Source organism: Ornithodoros turicata, chromosome 7 (genome assembly GCF_037126465.1).
Source record: "Ornithodoros turicata isolate Travis chromosome 7, ASM3712646v1, whole genome shotgun sequence".
Lineage (NCBI taxonomy): Eukaryota > Metazoa > Arthropoda > Arachnida > Ixodida > Argasidae > Ornithodoros > Ornithodoros turicata.
This window is the reverse complement of record NC_088207.1, coordinates 8,049,453-8,071,281: the sequence shown is the minus strand read 5'-3', so window position 1 is coordinate 8,071,281 and position 21,829 is coordinate 8,049,453. Positions and strand designations below refer to the sequence as shown.

The 21,829-nt window shown below is 44.2% G+C and overlaps 2 protein-coding genes across 2 annotated transcripts in view; one reads left to right on the top strand and one right to left on the bottom strand.

The window, feature by feature from the left end:
• Positions 1 to 21,829, top strand: part of LOC135400186 (calcium-activated chloride channel regulator 1-like) — a 456,140-nt gene that overhangs the window by 6,418 nt on the left and 427,893 nt on the right. The gene's annotated exons all lie outside the window — the stretch shown is intronic.
• On the bottom strand, positions 4,671 to 5,045 carry LOC135400414 (protein GVQW3-like). Its single transcript, XM_064632253.1, has one exon. The coding sequence runs from the start codon at positions 5,043 to 5,045 to the stop codon at positions 4,671 to 4,673; it is 375 nt and encodes a 124-aa protein (XP_064488323.1).

The following is a 21,829-nucleotide window of genomic DNA, read 5'->3' as shown; positions in this document are numbered from 1 at the left end:
TATATACAAATTGACAGAAAAAGGCGTACGGCCCTCTTTCTTCAAATCAGAAGCGATGACCCTATCATTCGTGGCAATGTATGCGGAGTGCGCAAGAGAGCTGGTGAACCGTGGATGAAATCTACATTTCTTTGAGCTCTTCGTTGTGCGTCATATGTAACCATTCCCCAAACTCCAGGGAACTCGGTGTCATATACCTTGACACCCTTTATTCAGAGTCGCAATCAGAGCCGTCCCGAGGCGAGCTTCCGCGTGGGGCACGATTACGCGAAGCCCCCCCCCCCCCCCCCCCCTCCCTACACGCTGCCATGCAGTTCCGAGCTCAAAATTCTCTTGATTTTGGACACAGAACACAAACGCATCTTTAAAATCGCACAACAAACGCTTTGTCTTGCCAAGCGATTGTGTCAATAGATGACATAATCGTACGCGAAACACGAACTGATCGGTCTGAGATAACGCTAAAACCGTAAATATATACCGGGTGTTTCAGTTAAATCCCCGGGCTAAATAATTCGCGAACCGGTGTACCAATCGAATAACTTTCTTTTTTGCAAGTATCTGTCCAATACCGCCTACAAGATGCGCACCGCGTGAATGAGCGGGAGGCGCTCATTATTTAAATAAAAATTCAAAGGAGTTTCGTGAAAAAAGCTAACTTCTAAAGCAGGGCGCCGTCGGCATTAAACTGGGTACTGCCCATTCCGGGACCTTCAATAGATACCTTTTAGAGAAAAATCTGCCACCGAAGCGGGTCATTTGTTGCAGTAATTAATTGTTTTTACATGTTTACATGGCTTACATGTTTTTGTCGCGGCTGGTCGCGGTGAAGCGCAAAAGGACGCTCTTTCACTCCCATGTCCACTAATGAATTACGTTCTTACACCAATGAATTATGTCCTTTTCGGTTTCGGTTGGTTTGGTTGGATTGGTTTCGGTTTCGTAAACCAAAACCAATTAATTACTGCAACAAATGACCCACTTCGGTGGCAGATTTTTCTCTAAAAGGTGTCCACTGAAGGTACCAAAAGGGGTAGTACCCATTTTAATGCCAACGGCGTCCTGCTTTAGAAGTTAGCTTTTTTCACGAAACTCATTTGAATTTTTATTTAAATAATGAGCGCCTCCCGCTCATTCACGCGGTGCTTGAAGGCGGTATTGGACAGATACTTGTAAAAAAGAAAGTTATTCGATTGGTGCACCGGTTCGCGAATTATTTAGCCCGGGGATTTAACTGAAACACCCGGTATATGAACAATACTCGGTATTATTAGGGGCTATTACTGGGTCTAACGACATAAACAAATGAACAAGGTAGAGCACGCACAGGGAGAATGACGACGCACACGGAAGTGTCCGTCGTCTTTGCCTCTGCGCGTTCGCCAGCTGTGTGTTCTGTGCGGTTCGATCGAACACATCGAACATGTCTTTAAAATCGCTAAAAAAACAGTGTCAGGGTTACAACGAATGTTTGTGTCCGTGTCGTCTATTTGTTGTAACCCTTAAGTATTACACAGACGAAGGTGTATAACGCAGCTGTATCACACAGATGAAGGATGGCCATGTTTGGCCAGTGCACTGAAATATCCTTTAAATCGATATTCTTAAAATCGATATAAAAAACACACACACCGGTGTCAGGGTTACAACAAATAGATGACACGGATACAAATATTTGTTGTAACCCTGACACCGGAGTGTTTTTTTTTATCGATTTACAAGAATATTTCACCGCACTAGCCAAACATGGCCATCCTTGATCTATATTATTTATAGATCAAATAATGTATTGATGGGTTATTTGGTGCAGTCATTCGAATATCGCTTGTATGAGTATGGTCACACTGTTTCCCTCGTTGTGGCGTTTAAACAACGAGGATTTCAGAACAAGTAACGACAACTTTATTTTGATGATAATGGTTGTTTGGTTGTCCCACTGCATGCAGTAATGTGAGCAAAATATATGGTGAGCTTCAGAGTTGGAATTTCAGGAAAGTCAATATCTCCTAACCACGATCGGTTACGTTGAAGAATGGGAGGACTCGATAAAGCATCTCCTACAGAGATGAACCACACTTCTAGTGGTCAGCAAATCGCGCCTCTCATTTTAGTCAACGATATCACTACTCTGGTGTTTCATAGCACGAACGCATGAGACGCTGTTATCGTCTTTCGTCGTTTTCGTAACTGGGCCTTTCCTCTGACAGTAAGGTCACCGCGTGAGATGGTTTTATGGAAAATTCGGAAGCGTCGTCGAGCTGTCACCCTTAGTTGTCTTGCGCATTTCTGCTGTTTATTTCTAATTTGGTGAAAGCCTTACAATCAACGTTTTTTTTTTCTCCGGTACTGACTGTGGCGTCCTGACGGCGGGTGTTTTACGAAAAATGGAATATTATATTCACCACTTATTTGCCCAGGATTGCTATGGATTACCAGGATTACTATCAAGATGGAAAACTTAAGGGGATTTCAGCAATACGGATTTCCTTTCCTTCTGTGATGGTGTGCCCTTCATAATGCTGAAAATTGGTGGGTGACATGATGTGCTTGAATTTGTCATGGATTCCTACACTTCCGGGGATTTCAGAAACAAAGAATAATGCTTCTGTGCTGCCATTTGAACTATACTGCAGCTAAACAAGGTAAATCTACACAGGAAAATGCAATGCCCTTGACCCCGTTGGGATACTTTTCGAGTACCGCGAGTTGTACGCTGCGGGAGATGTCACGAGCTTCCCGGAGGCCTACTCAATGCGAAAGTGGGCATTGCCTATGAAACTGAGCAGCAGCACAACCATATGCAGATGCGTACTTAATGAGTATGCGTCACATATGCGCATGTACGACTATTTATTTGTACATTCACATTTTGGTTCGGGTTTCCCAGCGCTCTACCTGGGTAATATATATTCATGGGTATTTGTACTGTATATTGTTCTTATATTTCCAACTGAGTACTTTGCGCTGTACTGCAAGTAAATTTGTTTAGTACTTCGCATCAAATACTCAGTTAACCAACTGGAAATGCAAAGACTAAATATGCAAAATACCAACCCCGTAGTGAATAACACCAAGAAAATGGATTTCTGTAGTTTTCCATAGTACGCCAAGAGATGCGCGGACGAATAAATTGGGAAATAAGGATACTGCCCACTAGCACAGCTAGTTGCTTCTGCAGATGTAACCGGAAATGCTATAAATTACACTTCATACTTCACTTCATTCGGGGTCACTTTCACGGGGTACCGTTCATACGTGGTCACTTTGAGGTTATTTTCGCCATTTTTCCAAGTTTACTTGGGTCTTGGTCGTTCAGCGTATTCTATGAATCCTGCTTCCCCGCTCCATCCTCAAAGTGGGCAAGGGAGCACGGATGATGTGCAAGTTGTGTTTGGAAAGGCAGCTGTTGTTACAATGCAGACCGGCAACATTGGACGCAAGCGAAACCAGCCTGGCGACTATGTCATGGAACGTTTCGTCGCCCGCTGATTCTGATACCTATGTTCGTTGTGTTCTGTCGCATAACAGCCAACGTTCTTGCGAGGCAGCATCTGGTTGTTTTTGTGATGTGTCGTTTGCAGTCGTCGCCATTTCTGCGAATTTCGGATATTAACTCAGTCGCAGAAAGGAAATGACGAAAAGCACTCTCCTAATATGCCCTGAACAATAAACTCTGAAAATCCGTAAGGTTACTTGGAAACAAAATAGTATTGTGGAGAAGTGACCACGTTGTAGACAGTTATGAGTTGCCATTGAATATCACGGTTCCCGGAAGGCAATAACGTTTCCTCGCTAGTAATGGACAAAGTACCCAACATTGTACTTAAAGTAAAGTACAAAGTACCTGCCTTTAATGATACTTGAAGAACAGTACAAAGTTCCATATTCTAATGTATTTAATTATACGAGGCGTGTTCAAGTCAAACCGGGACTTTTCCTTTTTCGCAAAAGTAAAATGAACTTACAGGCGAGGAATTAGTTTTATTTTTCAACATAATCTCCAGCTGCACTAATGCACTGTCCCAGCGTTTCACGAGGGCTTGGATGCCAGCAGCGTAGAAATCCTTACCGGTGCGTAGCAGCCACGATTGGACCGCATTCTTGACCTCATCGTCGCAGCTGAAGTGGCGGCCCCCAAGGAGCGCCTTTAGTGGCCCGAACAGATGGAAATCGCTGGGGGCGAGGTCTGGACTGTAAGGGGGATGTGACAGCAACTCCCAGACAAGTTCCTCTAAGGTGCGTGTCGTGAGATGAGCGGTATGGGGCGTGTATTATCCTGTAGGAGGAGGACTAGCTCCTTTGGTGATGAGGCCCGGCCGCTTTTGCTTCAGCGCCTTATGCACATCCCTGAGAATCTGGCAGTAATATGCACTATTGATGGTGGCACCACTGGGGCAGAAAATCAACATGAACAACGCTAGCCTTGTCCCAGAAAACCGTGGCGATGGCCTTACCCGCAGACGGGGTGCTTCGGAACTTCTTGGGAGTAAGCGAGCCTGGATGCTTCCACTATTTTGATGCGCGTTGAGACTCAGGAGTGAAATGGTGCACCCACGTTCCATCGCACGTGATGATCCGATCAAGGAACGGCTGTCCGTCAGTGTCGAAACGGTACCTTAGCTCTTGAGAGATTTCCAGTCTTCTCTGCCGGTCAAACACGGAGAGCTGCCTCAAGACCCAACGGGCTTTCCGAAACTGGAGGTGTTCATGATAGTGTTCAACGTTCCCACAGAAAAGTCCGTCTTTCGAGCCAGTTGGAGACATGTTATCCGTCGGTTCTTGAGGATCAGGCGCTCTACAAGTTGGATGTTCTCTGCAATTCTGACCCTGGGCTCTGAGCCGCCCCGGCCTGGATCGTCCTCCACTGGTGTACGGCCGTCTCGGAACCGTTTGCACCACTCAAACGCTTTGCTGCGGCTAAGTGTATCGTGGCCATACTGAGCCTGAAGTCTTCTGTGAATTTCAGATGATTTTAGGCCTTCATTCCCGAGAAACTTCATGACAGTTCGCTGTTCGAGGTTTGCGCTCACCTCGTTGTCGGCCATCTTGTCTAGCACGTGTCTTCCGTTTTGCACAAACTTTGGACCACCACGTGGTGAACGCGGAGGCCTGTCGCGTGTGAAAATGACGAAAAAGAAGTAGCGCGAGCCATTTGTTCACTCAGGAGACAGAAAGCCCCGGTTTGACTTGAACACCCCTCGTACTGCTAATCAAGCACATTGCAACTGAGTTAGGGCAAAATATAGACAAGTTGGTTCATCTTCAAGAAGGAACACATGCAATGTATGTACAAGTGCAAAAAATTGGGGTTATGGAAGACTCTGTGTTGCGGTTCTTCCTTGGTCCATTTTCTTTTCCCTTGTGTGTGTGCTGTGTTTTTCTTTTTCCACATTGCAACTTTAGTTTGCATAGCGCGGCATGTCTCCGTCTAGGGATGACAGTACGTTTTATTAACAGCTACAGAACCCCAGTGCTGGGTCTAAAAAAGGGGACAAAGGAAGACACAATGAATGACTAGAGATGCAAAATTTCCGGTTATTTTAAATCGCTAAAATAATTTTTTTTCGGGTTTTTTTTCCGAAAAATTGGAAAAAATGGAAACAAACGAGGTTACTGCTGAGTCGAAGCCTTGCCGGCCAAGCGGATTATACAATGAGCTAGAAACTTTAGTAGTGCTCAGCCTCTAAGCGTAAATGCAGAACAGAGCATCCCATGAGATCTGTCTACTCAGTGCTAGGTAATTGGAACAACCCGTCCACTCTGACCACGTGGGTCAAGCTGCTGTAAAATCAGCGTCAAACAGCAGAGGCTGCCATCTTGTGGAACGCAGTTGCCAGACCCGGAAACCCGAAGTTCGTCAGTTACGGCGGCAAAAAACGCCGCTGTTGTCTCTTTGTCATATTTGCTTAAACAAACGAATTTCTTGAAAAATGATGCAGTAAACATGTAAAAGTTAGTAATAACTAACCCATGTTGCCTTGGACATTCTTAGCGATTGTTGTAACGCTCGCATTGTAACGCATGCACAAGCAAGAATGCTAGTTTGGGTTTCGTGGTTGCGGGTTTTCGCGTGCTACATATCTATCATATGCAGGCACATCTGGAACTACATGTTGAGCCAAAGTCTGTCTGAAATTTTTTTAGATACGTTTGTAAAGGAGGGGGAGGATGGAACTTTCAACACACCGCATTTCAATACTGCTAAGGTTGATAAATGCAGACGCCCAAAGATCACGAAATGTGACCACACCTCGATGGTATAATCCTGATGTGAAACTTCCATGGACCAGAGGAGAAGGCATAGCAAAAAAAGAAAAAAAAGGCATCTACCAAAATGTTACATATCAGTGACTTGATGCTTCCTCTTTTCATCTATCGTGATTACTCAAGCAGCTCAGTTCTAAGATACAGCAGTGACGAACTCTCACCCTCTTCCTGCACCAAAACGAGTAGCCTACACTAAGCGTATATTGGTATGATGGTTGACCACAGTGGGAACAGCATACTTCTGCTTTTGGAAAGCAGTCTCAATATAGCTTATCCCTCCTTATTGGAGAAAATCTTCACTGTGATGAGCATACATACAGGCAAAGCGCATATGTTGCTTTGCAACCACTTGTCATCTGTGCATTTTAGATTTTCGTGTAGAGACAACGCTTTGGAAGTGCACAAGTGAGATATTTTACTGAAGGCACAGTGCGCGTGATGTCAAAGTTCCTCGGAACGACGTGCCAGTCAGACACAGGCAACGATCATGGTACATGACAGAGCTCATGCCAGACATGTTGTACATGTCCATACATAAACAAATTCGACTTCAAGGCAATAAGTAGTTACGTCCAGCACAGTATAATGCCACTATGTGTGCACACATTTTGTGTACGCAATGACGGTGTTCCACATTTCACTTCTATCAAGTAGGAATTGTTTGTGTGGAAAAAGCAACATATGGGTGGGTGAATATAAATTTCGCAGATATTAGTAACGTGTAATACAAACCATTTACTTATCTTTTACAGCTGCACAGATTTCTTGTAGCTTATATATATTTCTTCACAGCATATGCTTTGTGAACGTAATCACTGTTTCACATCTTACGTCTAATATAGTTAAAAATGATAAAACCCCCTGCGCAGGAAAAGACGAGAACGGAACACAAAAAAGATGAGGACACCACACTGAACTGCCAACCAAAGAACTTTTATTTTGTGAAACGTGCCTTAAATACATGAGACCTCCTCTCCCCCTCTATTCCCTCTCATGTTGGACTTCCTGTTGCATGCATATGTTTACATCACAAAGATAAATACAGGGGTTACTGACGCTCTTACTACCTGCTTTTTTTTATCTCATGCGCCTCTCGAAAGAGAAGGCTACTTCGTTTTTTACACCTGAACAAAATTTTTGTTTTTTGGAATTCTACAGGGTTATTCTAGCAAACGTTACACATTTCAATCGCACCATAAAAATAGAAGACTAGGTTTGGCCCATCCCAAACTTTGCAGACTGATAGCCATTTATCTGAAGTTTCATTCGAATTTTTTGTAAGCGCTATAGTCATGTAGAAAGAAAATTAAAAATAAAGCAAAATTTCGCCCCATGCATTTTCAATGGCCTATCCCACACAAACGCCGCCATTTTTTCTTGTGTCTGCTCCACGTTCACATCACTTCACACAGGTAGCGCTGCCTACAACGATCTGACAGGCCAATTCTGACGTTATGCACCAATCCTCATGTTCCAGTCTTGTTCCATATGCTGCTGCCACCTGTGTGTGGTGAAATGAAAATGAAGCGCACACAGCAGAAAATGTCGGCTTTTGAGTGAGATAGGCCATAGAAAATGCATAGAGTGAAATTTTGCTCGATTTTTAATTTTTCTTCTACAGGACCATAATGCCCACAAAAAATTCCAACAAAACTTCAGACAAATGGCTACGAGTCAGCAAAGTTTGGTGTTGGATAAACCCGGTCTTCTATTTTTACGATGCGATCAAAATGTGTAACGTTTGTGAGACTAACCCTGTACCTGACATCCCACACATAATGTAAAAACCCCGAGACTAGGGTACACGAGGGGACAGACAAAAACACGATGTCTTTTCACACAAGTCACACACGTCAAACACGAAGTCAAGTCAAACGAACACAAGTCAAACACGAAGTCACGTTTGTGTCTGTCCCTTCATGTTCTCTAGTCTCGGGGTTTTTACATTATGCATCATCTTCACCAGCTCGCTTGCTTCCTAGCCATTGTTTCATTGTCACATCCACATGTCAATAAGTGGTCCCCCAATGCACCGTATCTATTAGAGGTATTAGTTGAATGTTCTTTTAAATGAGTGTTCATGCACCTTCCAATTAAAAACACTTGCAAAAACCCCAGTGCTTTATCAACCAGCCAAAACATTCGCTCTGTTTATGCACGTTGATGATTCCCCGATATATACCTTATCACACTTTCGTGGTACAGACACACACACACACAAATAGAGATACGATGATGAGATGGGGCTGATGCCGGCCAGCAGGCTGGGCGCTGCCCCAGTGCCACTTGTACGTGATGAGAGATGATGATGATTATGATAAGGGGTCCGGTAATCAAAGCAGGGTGGAGAGGCCTGTTGATGACAAGAAGTCCCAGAGGTACAGAGTAAACTATATGAATATGGCATTCTGCAACTTTCTTCCCGTGATCACCAACCAGGCCAAGTTTTAACTGTGTTTCATATTGTATCTAGTCAATCATGCTTTCTGTTAATTCATGTGAATTACCAACCAGTCTTTTTTCATGTTACGTCAATACACTTGCATATGTGGAGAACTGAAAGGTATATGCTACGCGTGAATATGAATGTCATCAGATTGGACGGTGGGAAAGGTCTTTTACGATACAGCTAAACACACACCGTCCTTAAGCCCCTTCCTTTGAGTGTGGAAGCGGATGACGTCAACAATACGGTTGCAAAAAGAGGTGCATGAAAGCTGTTCCACTTCCAACCAGACTTTTAAGAGAAAAGTTACATGGTGGTTAAAATTGATTCATGAAGTACTTGCGTGGAATTCGAAGTGGTTATGCAACTTGCCATATCAAATATAACCGATTACCAAATATATATTTGCGAATAAATCCAGTCTACCATTATCATACACTGTGTGTTATCATTCCACAACTCAGTCGCAAAAATATTCGTAGTTACGAATAGCGTTTGAAACAATTTCCATTGGCAAACCTTCGCAACATAGCTTTGAGGGTCACTGCAGAAGAAAATTGTTTCACAAAGCACTTGTGACAGAAAACATTCTTCACTTGCGAAAGCGAAAACGAAGCTGCCTACTTCAAGTATTGCCGTTCATTGGCAATCACAAAACATAATCTGCGCACTAACGAAGAAGTGTTTTAGCCAACATACGCAGGACGACGGGCATGACTGTACAAATGTAGTCACTTCTTCGCACAATGTCGTCGTAGAGGGATGCGTCGTAGAGTTACGCTGGGTACCTTCTTCTACATCATCCAAAGCAGCCTGAGCTGGCTGGCGAGCATCACAATATTTAACGAACATCACAGTCCACAGACACAACTACACAGAACGCACAGGATCGTACGTCCGCAGTGATTGGAAATACCGTGAACACATCCACACACCCATTGAGGAGCGACGGCAGCCATAGCTCACGCTGGATTGGATACGGATTGAAGTGGCTATTTTGAGAAATAGCATGCTCGGTGCACATTGTTTGCAGATAATTTCTACTTCGGTACAAATCTAGGTGGCAGATTTTGCGATGTTGGCAACAACTGTCCCACAAGATGGCGATCCCCGTTGTTTTACGCGGGGAATGAGCCGAAATACATGGCAAGATGGCGACTTTGACCCATGGAGGAAGGAAACACAGGAGCGGCCCTTCCATACTTTTTCCATTGGGACCAGCGTGCCAACCTTCGCGTTGGATTCTGGGATACTCCTGTCTACCATGTGACCCATGACGTACCGCTCATGTGACCCCAAGAGCATGGCGGCTCCCCTCACACAAAGCAGACGACGCGTTTGTAAGCCTTGCAGAGGTTTAGATATCAGCATTGTGTTGAGCGCGTGCGTGAAGTTTTATTTCTCGTATTCGGAGGTGTACCTTTATACTGCAAGACCACCTATGGACGCCAGGGCGTGACCTAGGACCAACATTACGCGTGGCAGCGTTGATTACGCGCTGAGGATGTTGCTTCGTCATAGTGAATGTTATATTGTTCTCGTGTCTATTGCTCAAGGTAAAGAATACTAACCAAACTTGTACAGTAATGACATGAATAAAAATTGAAGGTACTTACAGTGCTCCTCAGTACCTAACACAAATCATGTCCATTACATTTATATCTAATGTACATATCTTCGAGAGAAAGTGTACCTATCTTTACACTTTATGAAATGACTCTCTGACACGCAAGCAAACATATTTAATGACAACACAATTCTTTGCACTCTGCACACACAAAGGATAAAATGTATACATTATTTGCAGAGTAAACTAAGTAATATGCATGTATACACAATGCAGAAAACTTGATAATGGCTGAAGACTATTTGCAACTCTGACATGAAAATGACAAGACAACAGAGGGGTTACCGGAGGGATATTTTCAGCTCCAGTAAGTCCCCAATATTTGTACTCGTTCAGCAATTCAGAAAAGTATATACATTATTTTACACACGGCTACTGAACGTGTTGTTAAGGTTTTCATATGGCCTGTGATGCAGGAGTGCAAGTGTTTCATAAAATGTGGTGGTATATAGATATTTTGCCCTGAACACTGCAATTAACTACATGGATGTTAAGAAACGCTTTAGGCTTTGATTCCTCGTTGAACCTCGACCTTTTCCAGCTAATGAAAAAACACACCATTATCCCTATTATTCGAATTCGCAAAACTTTGATATGGGTATCCATGTACTTTCCTTTGCATGGCCAGCCTACTATTGTGCTACCTATTCAGCTATGAAATGAGGGGAATGATGAATCCTTCCAATATGGGAGCAGCAGCTTCTTAACCCTGGTGTCGACTCTAGTGTATGCCATTAAAGTATGGTAACTATTGCCCCTTAAACAGTGTCAATTTGGTGTACATTTGCCGGAGTCTTTCTCTGTGGAGACCTGCTGTTGCTGTTCTGGATTCATGATGCAGGCGTATGTCCAAGTATTTATGTGAAATGCTTTTCATCAAGTGGTAAAAATGATTTTCAAGTGGTGCTTGCTCAAGCATATGACTACTCTGCAGTGATTGAAATATATTGCTCACAATGACAGCCTGAAGAACCTGTATTAACATTTTTTGTAGAATCCTATCCGATGATAGTCCTGAACGTTCCACAAAAGATCGGAACACCTGTTCACTGCGAGTACATACCTGAATGACGTCATCTGATGGATACACCAACCAACCCATGCTCTTTCGGCGAATGAGAGAGTGTTGTGGAATGGAAGCTGCGGGAACACTCAGAGCTTCAACACATGTTTCACACTTCAAGCATTTTTGCAAATAACGAACGACATATCCCGCAATGTAAGTGACAATCCTGTCAGCAAATGGTGAGAGAACAGTGGGATCTGGGAGGTAAGCATGATCATGGTAAACTGCGCTGTCGTCATTGTCTGGAGAGTCAGAGAGCAGATTTCGTGGTGTTGACCAATTGATGATGTCTTCGGATCGAGGCATAGCAGAACTGGTGACATGAAGGATGCTGATGTTATCCAGAGGAAGACAATTGCCCGTACGTTGCTGTCCAATCTCGTTCTGAACAATCAGTTTTTTAAATGCCGATTCGAACTGTGTTGCTGTTGGGTTATTGTTGCACTTTCCATATGCACGAATTGCACCAAAAAACAGTTCCAGGTGATCTTGACTCAGTTTGTATGTTGGGAGATACTGCAGTTTGGAAGTGTTCTCTACCAGGTTCTTGTACAGGAGATCGAGGCTGTTGAAGCACACGAGGAAACCGAGAAATCCTGTTTTCCGGTTTGAGTCCAGCACTAGCGGTCCGTCTCTATTGGTTCGCAGTGTTGAAATGTATGTGGATGCCTCTTCCATGAATTTCCTAGCCTGATTAATATTTTCTGAGCAAAGCGGCTTTTTCCAAGATCGTTGTCTTATATTTCTTGAATTCAGGATGTCAAAGCTATTGTTCACAGTGCGCAGAAATTTTTCTGTCACCTCTGTGTCTTCGAATCCAGGTACAGAAAGTTCGCGGCATTCCTGGAGTGCGTCCGCTACTGATGTACTGATAAGTTGTGCAGCCAGGCGGACTTTCATTGGCTGCTTCTTCCAATTAATGTGCGCTTCCCTCAGCTTGTTTCCAGCATGGATGCCCTCTTTTTGCTGTAGTGCATGAAGCTCCTTGATATGGCTCCAGCGGACCATGCCTCCATCATTTGTGAACACACAGTGTTTATCACAGAGCGCATTTCTAACAAGCTTTAACATGTGGCATGCATCCAAAAAGGCGACAACTTCTTCTCCTGAATCTGGATGAGTGAAGCTAGTCTTCAGTCCAGTTGCATAATTCAGATTGCAACCAAGGCTTCTTAGCATGGCTATGTTTGCAGCAGCTCCGTCACACGTCAAGGACACAACATGTGCCCCAGCTTCATGAGCAATTGAAAGTCCCTGGCGAACAAGATTACACCGCTGTTCGCCGGATATACCGTCAACCAAAAAATAGCCTAAAGGGAGCTTCCACCTGTCATTGATGCACACAAGTAAAATGACAAAGGCCTCCTTAGCAATGGAGCCATCATTTGTGATGCCTGTTCCAATGTCCACATAGCCACTCATATTCTTGCCATTCCACTCAACATGTTTGCGTATTGCCATTTCATCTACAGACATGCTGCATACTGTTGAAATACCTTTTGCCGCGTTATCTTGTACCTTCATTCTTAGAGCCGCCTTGGCTTCTTTAGAAAATCCAGGTTTTCCATCAACAGATTCATACGATTTTCTCAAAGTGCGTGGGTGGGGAAGGCAGGTGTCGAATGTTTGTCTTACGTAATTGTATGCTCGGTTGGAATAGAAGTGAAGTGTCAAAGCAAATGCTCGAAGCTCAGCACTGTACTTTCTTTGTACTGGGCGGCCTGTCTTTTTTCCAACTTGCCTCATTAGAAGGTCTTTGTTCGATCCGGCAACAGTGGAGAGCACATCTGCATTTTCTTGGAGTAGGATATTTTTTGATGTCAGATCATCAATAACATTCTCAAGATTGGCAATTTTCTGCTTCATTCGACGCTGTTGTTCCTGAAGTGCCTTGATTCGTTTCTTGCTTGCTGTATGGAGGTTGCCCAACCGCTTTACTTCTTTCTTCAGAAAGGCTTTGACAGGAGTGTCCTGTGGGTGTGATGACCCCTGGAGCAGCAGATTGTGGCAAAACTCCCATTATAATTTGGTTGTAATGATAGTCGACACAAATATTCCACTCCGAATTAGATTATATTGAATTTAATAGGAGTGAATTGAAAAAGAGACACAAAACAACGAAGAACCATGAACCATGAAAGGCCCATGTTTCCACAGTGTATTTATAACTACAGTAACTGTCCCCAATTGTGGCGATCACTACTCGCCCCTGTGCCAGTATCTACAAGGGCGGAGGGAGGGGGGGCAACTGCCCTGCCGGAACATTCCTAGAGATGGACGCGCACCTTTCAGGGAGGATGCATTTGGGGGGTATAAACTTCCCACTTCTCCCACTACCAATACCACAGAGGCGAAAAAGCAATGTCGACCCTGACTCACCCTTTTCATTATTGTCTTTTCTCAGTGTATACAAGTCCTCAAGCCGGTTGTCACAAGTCTTGAGAGTGTATGGTCACGTGTATAGCACTCAGTAAACAATAAATGACGAAATGTTCATGCGTCACGTTCACCTAAGAGATGGTCACATAGAATGATGACAGCTTTGATTTCCATTGTCATGCACGATTGATTGTTTTCATGCAAGATCACACAAGCACACCGTTCACACAATGTTCTCTTTATTCACATCTTTATAAAAGTACACTAACTTTGTTCCAGGTTATATAGTACACATGACGGTAACATCACTCCCATCGTGCAAATCATATCATAGAAAAACTGGCGCACATACCTGTTAGACGTTGTCTCTTCACTGAGTCACATGCAAATCAACCTGAATCACAACTAATTTTATCTTCTTTATTAGATAAATCATCAAACATGCAAATCGTATTCCATTATGTGTGGACATACATGCTTGTCCTTGAGTTGTGATCATGCAAGTCGCCTTTAGCTGTCTGAATAACTACATGAAATGAAATACAAATTAAAATGGAAACATGCAAACCGATATCCTCTTTTGTAACTTCAAATTAACCAGGTCCTGACAACAGTGAGTTTCTGCACTAAGCTCCATGTGGTGTAGTACCTCAATTTAAAGTGACAAGAACATCTGTACAGTTAACTTCTTGCCTGTGTGTTCGCTGTGTGTTTCAGGTGTCTTAAGTTCAATTAAACAGTTGACTTCAGCATCCAGTCTGAACAAGAACAAAATCTAAACAAGTAAGCATTCCACCATTACTGAGCTGCACCAATTGATCTTATTGTGAAGAGCGTCGCTTTCCCTATATGGGTCGTCCTGATGCAACAATGCTAAACTAACAATGCACTGGAGGTAAAAACTGAGCACTAGTCATTGGAGTCAGGACCTCACTAAATTTCTTACCACTTGAATGTGTCCACTTGTTCCTGGTGTCACTGGTTCACAACCACTTGACGGAGTGCTGCGTTGCTGCAAATATGATTTAAACTACTCAGGCTGTTTACTAACCGCTTTTCAATGATTGAATGACTAATAACTCGTCTCTAACTTGCCATTACGGTCACAACAACACAAAATTTCTTACAAAGTCAACATGTCCACTTCGGCCTGGTGTCAAAGGTTCGCAACCACTTGATGGAGTGCTGTGTTGCTGCAAATATGATTTACACTGCTCAGACTGTTTGCTAGCCTCTTTTCCAATGAATGAATCACTAATAAAGCATCTCTAACTTGTCATTATGGTCACAACAACACAAAATTTCTTACAAATTGAACATGTCCACTTCGGCCTGGTGTCACAGGTCCGCAACCACTTGATGGAGTGCTGTGTTGCTGCAATGCAATTGAATTGTACAGAGCCCATGTATTAACCTGTTTTAAATTTTAGACAACAAGGCATAGACTAGCTCTGGTTGGTGCATATTTCTAGTCAAGCACCAAAGAACAGTGACCGCGATGAGAGAAGACAACACAGGCTCGTGTGTTGTCTCGTCTCTGCCCGTTCTTTGGCGCTTGACAAGTAATTAAACTTTAGAGTTAGAGTCTGAAATCAAGAAACTTGATCCAAATTTATTATGGCCAGAATAATATGCAAAATGTAGCTCAGCAGTCAACGCACAGTTCATTTGCACTAAAGCAAAGCAACTGACAGCTTCAGTTATTATAACAACCTACAGGAAGATAGAAAATGTTACGCAGATGGCTTACCACATCGATGACTTGAGTCGAGAGGCTAGGTGAGCTGGTGGTGTCCTTAAAAAGTAAATAAAGAAAGATTTATGATGCATGTAAAATCTTTTTCTGAAGTTCATAACAAGAAAGCAAGAACTAAGCAGCTGGTCTTCTATCTCACTGCGACATCTGACATTGTCCGTACATATGTCTGTATCGAGAAATGCCACAAACTGAGTCAGCACAGGGCAAATCCTGTGAAGGAGCTATATGTGCCTTCACTGTGACACACCAGAATGGTGGATTAATAAAACGCATGTGGGAGTTCCATGGAAACAAAAAATAAAATCAAGTCTTACCAGTTCACCTGCAACGTTTGTGAAAGCGTCGAGGGACGCGATGTCATCGCTGCTGGATCCTGTGCGTTTCTATATATATAGCCACAATGAGGCAAGAAATTATAGCTTTAGGACAGAGTAGTGCGAAATGATGCACTTGTACTCACATTACTAATTTCTAGGCTCTGCTCTATGTCCTCGCATCTAGCTGGCATTGGCGCACATTCATCGGAGCTTCGTGCGCAAGTGGCATCCTGTAATTATGTAATCGCGTATATTAATTGTGGCAGAACAAATCAATATATGTCCAGTACTTTCAAATACGTTTTGAAATTGACCTCGTGAGTGATGACTTCGGGGAGGAATTGCACCACAGGCACAGCGCCAGCTCGCAAACGAACACGCAGAGGGGAAGTCCTGTCGAAGTCTTGGTTGCGAAAGTGTTTAGAGCAGAGTACGCTCCACTTCGTCGGCGACCAGCCCACCCTTCCAATAGCGACAACCCACGCATCACATACAGTGGGATCAGAGGGAAAGCTAGAAGAAGAAAAGTGTTTCAGTTTTAGCGCTCACAAAGTCAGGTATCTCAGACACACACATGGGACCGAAGTCACTACAGTGATCAAGTATACTTACGCATGAAACGTTATTCCTGTGACGGAGCTGCTTTCCGTTGAACGAGAGCCGCAGCCGGGACAGGAACACGTTACCATCACGTTAGTTCCACGATGGTGCTCAAAATTTAACTGTTAATAGCTTTCGAAAAGTACAGAGCACGGAGAGTTGCGCATACGGCACGAACAACAAAGCGATGCAAAACCGAAACTTTATTGGGGGTCACGTGGTGGACAGGAAGTAATGGCGGTTTTGACTCGAGCGACCGCCAGAGGGGTCCCACGGAGATCTGGTCGAAACGGCCGCTCCTGTGTTTCCTTCCTCCATGCTTTGACCCATCTGACTCTGACATTATGTGAACGCGATGGCGATCGCTTGGAGCAGCCGGACGGAGCTCTAAGTTGGTGGTCGTTGGCGGGTTGGAACGCATCAAAGGCACGAAAATGTACATTTCTGAATTGTGTCGCCTGGAAATTTTGGGTTATATTTCCGGAGGCGAGGAAAAAAACAGAAAGAAGAACTTTTTTCCCAAAAATTTCCGAGGTTTTTTTCAGGGTTTCGCATCTCTATGAATGACACAACAACCTCACTGACCTACTACCAAAACATCCACCCAAAAGAAAACATGATCATTTATACAGGGTGTTTCAAAAAACGTGTCATTCGGACTTTATAAAAAAACGGGGCGACGGAAAAATACGGGGTAAAGGGCACTTGTGTGGCAACTGAATTTGCCATCTTGCATATTTTCATTTGTTTTTAATTAAAATAAATTGAATTTCTTTAATTGAACTTCAAAATTCCCCAAGTCAACCTAACGTTTTTTTACAGAATTTGAGAGCCCGTAGCGAACTTAGTCAGACCCACCAAGAGATCCACTTGATATTGCAAATGGAACTGCCCAAAAAAAGTCCCGAAGTTGAGGCTTCAGTTTCGGGTATTCAACAGCGCACCAAATCAGTCGGAAAAATGCGCGGAGGGCAGGACATGCTCCTGCCCCCAAGAAGCTAGAACAGTTTATCGCCGGACCCGCGTGCAGCGCAAGACGCGCAGATAACAAGGCAGGTGACATTCCACCATACGTTGATAAGCGGCAAACAAAAATGATTCCGCCTCTTTTTTCCCGCCCTGTGTTTTTTCGACCTTCTACACTGTTGAAACAGAACTTCACCACATAGCACGCTCCTAGCCAACCATCATTCCGAATGATATCATTCTGTGTCATGATTTGTTCAAAACAGGGGGGAGGTGCCTATCTGGGACAAGATAATCTGTCCCAGATGGGCGCCTCCTCCCATTTTCAACAAATCAATGCACAGAATGATATCATTCGGAATGATGGTTGGCTAAGAGCGTGCTATGTGGTGAAGTTCTGTTTTAACAGTGTATCTTTCATGGGGGCAGGAGCATGTCCTCCTCTCCACGAATCTTTGCGTCTGATTTGGTGCGCCGTTGAATACCCGAAGCTTTGAAGCCTCAATTTCGGGACTTTTTTTGGGCAGTTCCATTTGCAATATCGAGCGGATTTCTTAGTGGATCTGTCTAAGTTCGCTACGGGCTCTCTAATACTGTAAAAAAAACGTTAGGTTGACTTGGGAAATTTTGGAGTTCAATTAGAGAAATGCAATTTATTTTCACTAAAATCAAATGAAAATATTTTTTCAAGGTGGCAAATTCAGTTGCCACACAAATGCCGTTTACCCCGTATTTTTCCGTCGCCCCGTTTTTTTATAAAGTCCCAATGACACGTTTTTTGAAACACCCTGTATAAATGGCCACTTCTTATAGAGGTAAAAAAAAATATGCGTTTTTACCTGTAATAGTAAAAGGTACACTCTTAAGACGGTCATTTCTCAGCTTACCTCTGAGAACGGATAACGCCTGCTGAGTTTACATAATGGGTAACGAGCTTAGACGAAACTCTCTGGTGGTTAAAGATTACAGGCAGCGTTATGATCACCAGTAGGAGTTACACGATCACAGTGCGCTGGATGTAAACCGTAAACAAACTGCTGCTCGTAAACAGGTAACGCTTATGAGGGTTCTGGGTGCACTGTGTCAGCGGCATACTTTCAGGTTTCTGCCGCGACACGAGTCACACCTTATTTCATAAACCTCCGTGCGCAAACATTACCGCGTACACAGCGCAAAGAAAGAGCAGATTTGAGAATTGATTTCAGTGTATTTTGGGCATACTTTCGATCGTGACGACCAAACACATCCCGGTATTACGTGACATTGTACAATGCGGTGTCAGCGCTCGGTTAGGCTAGTTAGAGGTTATCCTATACCATTTACTTTTAGAGGAAAAAAATGTATATATATTTTTTAACCTTTATTAGAGGTGTGACCGTTTTAAGAGTGCACGCTCATGTTTCGATGAACGTAAGCGTTCTTTCGGAAATGCTAGTTCTGAAGCCCAGCTAGTTAGGGCATACTCCTAAATACTAACTGTAGCGGATGACATAATTTCCGTTTACAGCTGTTCAGAAAACTATTTGCGCTAGTGCATTTTTTACTTCCCAATTTATGCATATATTGCATATCCTGGTATATACTATATGAAAAAGGAAGACAGCAATCCATTTTCTTGTTCAAAAATGCTGACGCAAAATTTGCTTAATATTTCCCATTTTTGTGTTTGGTTTTCCAGTTCGATGCTTGAGCGCTTGATGGAAAAGTACTAGACGAAAGTACGCGTATATAAAGTACAGTACAGAGTACACAATCGGAAATGACTTAAAGTAAAGTACAACTATACTCAGAAACTTATACTTAAGTCCATGGTATACGTACTTCAAGTACTGCCCGTCACTGCTTCTCACACTAGTGATACATTGTTCGGTGGAAATGCTAGTTGGGGTTCCTCCTATTTCGAGTGCTTCAAATACTGGCTCGCTACCGCGATTCAAGTTCCCTGACCAGCTCCGGTGGCGCAGCGGTAACGCGTGCGCTTGGAGACTGGGAGGTCCGCGGTTCGAATCCGCGGGCCGGCTGTGCCGTCTGGGGTTTTTCCTGGATTTCCCTCAGATGTGTAATAGGCGTATGCCGGCACAGTTCCCCCGAAGTCGGCCCATGGACGCAGCTATCCTCCCTCTCCTCTCCTCCTCTCCACCACCTTTCCCTTCCCGAGAAACATGCCGCCTAATCAGGCAGGTAGACCTCTCGGGTTCCTCCCAACGACACTCCTCCTCCTCCTCCTCCTCTTCAAGTTCCCTGCCACATCTTTAGATCGCTGATATGGCGACTGCACTACACGGGCTCCGACACTTTAACAGCACCGCCGGTTCTTCTTCTTGTAATGTGTTTCCGAGAGCCATAACTATATCGCTCGCTACTCGGGCAAAGAAAACACAAAGAAAGAGTCTTTTAGTGGTAATTGCTCACTTGGCTGGCTATTTCTCACTGAATGCGGTAGAAGCGCTCGTAGAAGGACACGTCTCCGCATACCTGTACGGCATCGAAAATTGTGAAAATGGCGAAAACGGCGCTACGTGGTGTCATATTTAAAAGCTCCCACTTCCGTCGCCGCTGCCTGTGGTCCGTTACCTTGAAACCATACGGGTCGACTTCACCAGTTCCTTCATGACAACACGGAAAAGGGGAAAAGATAACAGAGGGGGGGGGGGGGTAACCTAACCTAACGATAGTAAACGTACCCTGTTGCACTTGGTCTTGAGGTATAGTGGTGCTGGTGATGATAGAACTGCTTGTCATATATAGGAAGGGAGTTGCCTCAGGACAGAAGCCGCCGATATTTCGAACAGAGACTGTTCTTCTTCCAGAATAAGAACAGTCTCTGTTCGAAATATCGGTGGCTTCTGTCCTGAGGCAACTCCCTTCCCACATCTCTACCGGTTCGCTGGATTTCTACCCATCTATGCTTGTCATATAGTTGGCCACGCTCAAGCGGGCTGTGTCACGACTATCGTAGGTGGGGATCGTGCGCCCCGGGCCGACTTCACTGCGAACTGTGCCGATACGATATTTGTCTTAAAGCGTCTGAGAAAACCACAGGGGAAACACCCGGACAGCACAGCCGCCGCACCTGGACTTGAACTTCACCGCATAGCACGTACGCTCAGTGCCAATTACCATTCAGAAGACCATCCACATCAGAGCTACTAACGACGCCGAATTACTGCAAAAGGGCTCGAAATGTGCACTCAAGCATCGAGAGCTGCAAGCGATCGATTATGACGTGAGAGCAGAATGGCTGTCGCGGCAGTGTCACGATGCGACACAGCCCCGTAGCGACTTGCTCAGCCTTGACGCCGCGCGATTTCCATCAAGCAAACACAACGGTCTTAATTATTGACGCGAGCGTCGCTTGTGTTGTGTGCTTTTTCTTATTATTTTTCGTCTCCTCAGACTCCTACCCGCAGCCAGTCGATAATACCTCTCTCACACGTACGTGTATAGATCTAAACAAAGGCGTATCCGCCGCAAATTTTGTTGGCGCGGCACCTGTTTTGTTTTGGGACATTGATTTCGAACGGGTTGATGCGCAAACGATGCGATAAGCTTAAAGAAGTGGCACGGTGGTGGTGATGTTGTGTATTCTTGGTGAAGTTGGTTTTGTGTGTGGCGGGGAACGTGCCACCTTGCGTGATGATGTGGATGACGACGATAAGTGATAAATGCCTGATTGAGGGTATGTTATAGCGGAGTTGAGGAAAACATTATTTGTGCCTGCGCCGTGCAGCAACTGTTGCTCTGTGCGGAGTACAGATGTGGACAAATGGTGAGAGGAGAGCAGGAAGGAGTTGGGGACAGGGGGGTGTAGTGTCGTCCTTTCCCTTTTTGACCCGCAGTTTTTCTGGCTTTCGGCATTTATTTCTATCAAAGTTCGACGGGTGTTTATCGTCTTCTATTTGATGTTTGAATATCTGCTTTTGTCGGCAGGAATATTTCGATAAAGAAGTCGCAGGACGGTTACGGTTGTGCAACGCAAATTTCAACGATAGCACCGTCGGCATTCGGTCGTCATTTTAACCGTGGGAACCAACCTGGCTACAAATTATAGCTGCGTAGCCTAGGTGCTTGCTGTTTTTTTTTAAATATATTTTTTGTTAAGTCGGGCCTGAGGCCCTATGCTAAGCTGAACTTATCGTTCGTTTTAAATTGGCGCGCTCCAGATGTCAAGTGGCCGGGGTATCAAATAAACATCACGATTGGCCATCGCGCGGGAGCTCGTGACGAATGACAGAGAAGCGAAACATTTATGGCGCGGTATGGAATAACGAAAAAATGAGCATCGAGCCCCAGTACGCACAATCCTCCACGAACATCATGTCGCCATATGAGTAGACACAGCGCTTGGCAGTAAAAGTCCACCAAGTAACCTTCCCCAGCGGATATGCTGCATGACATTACA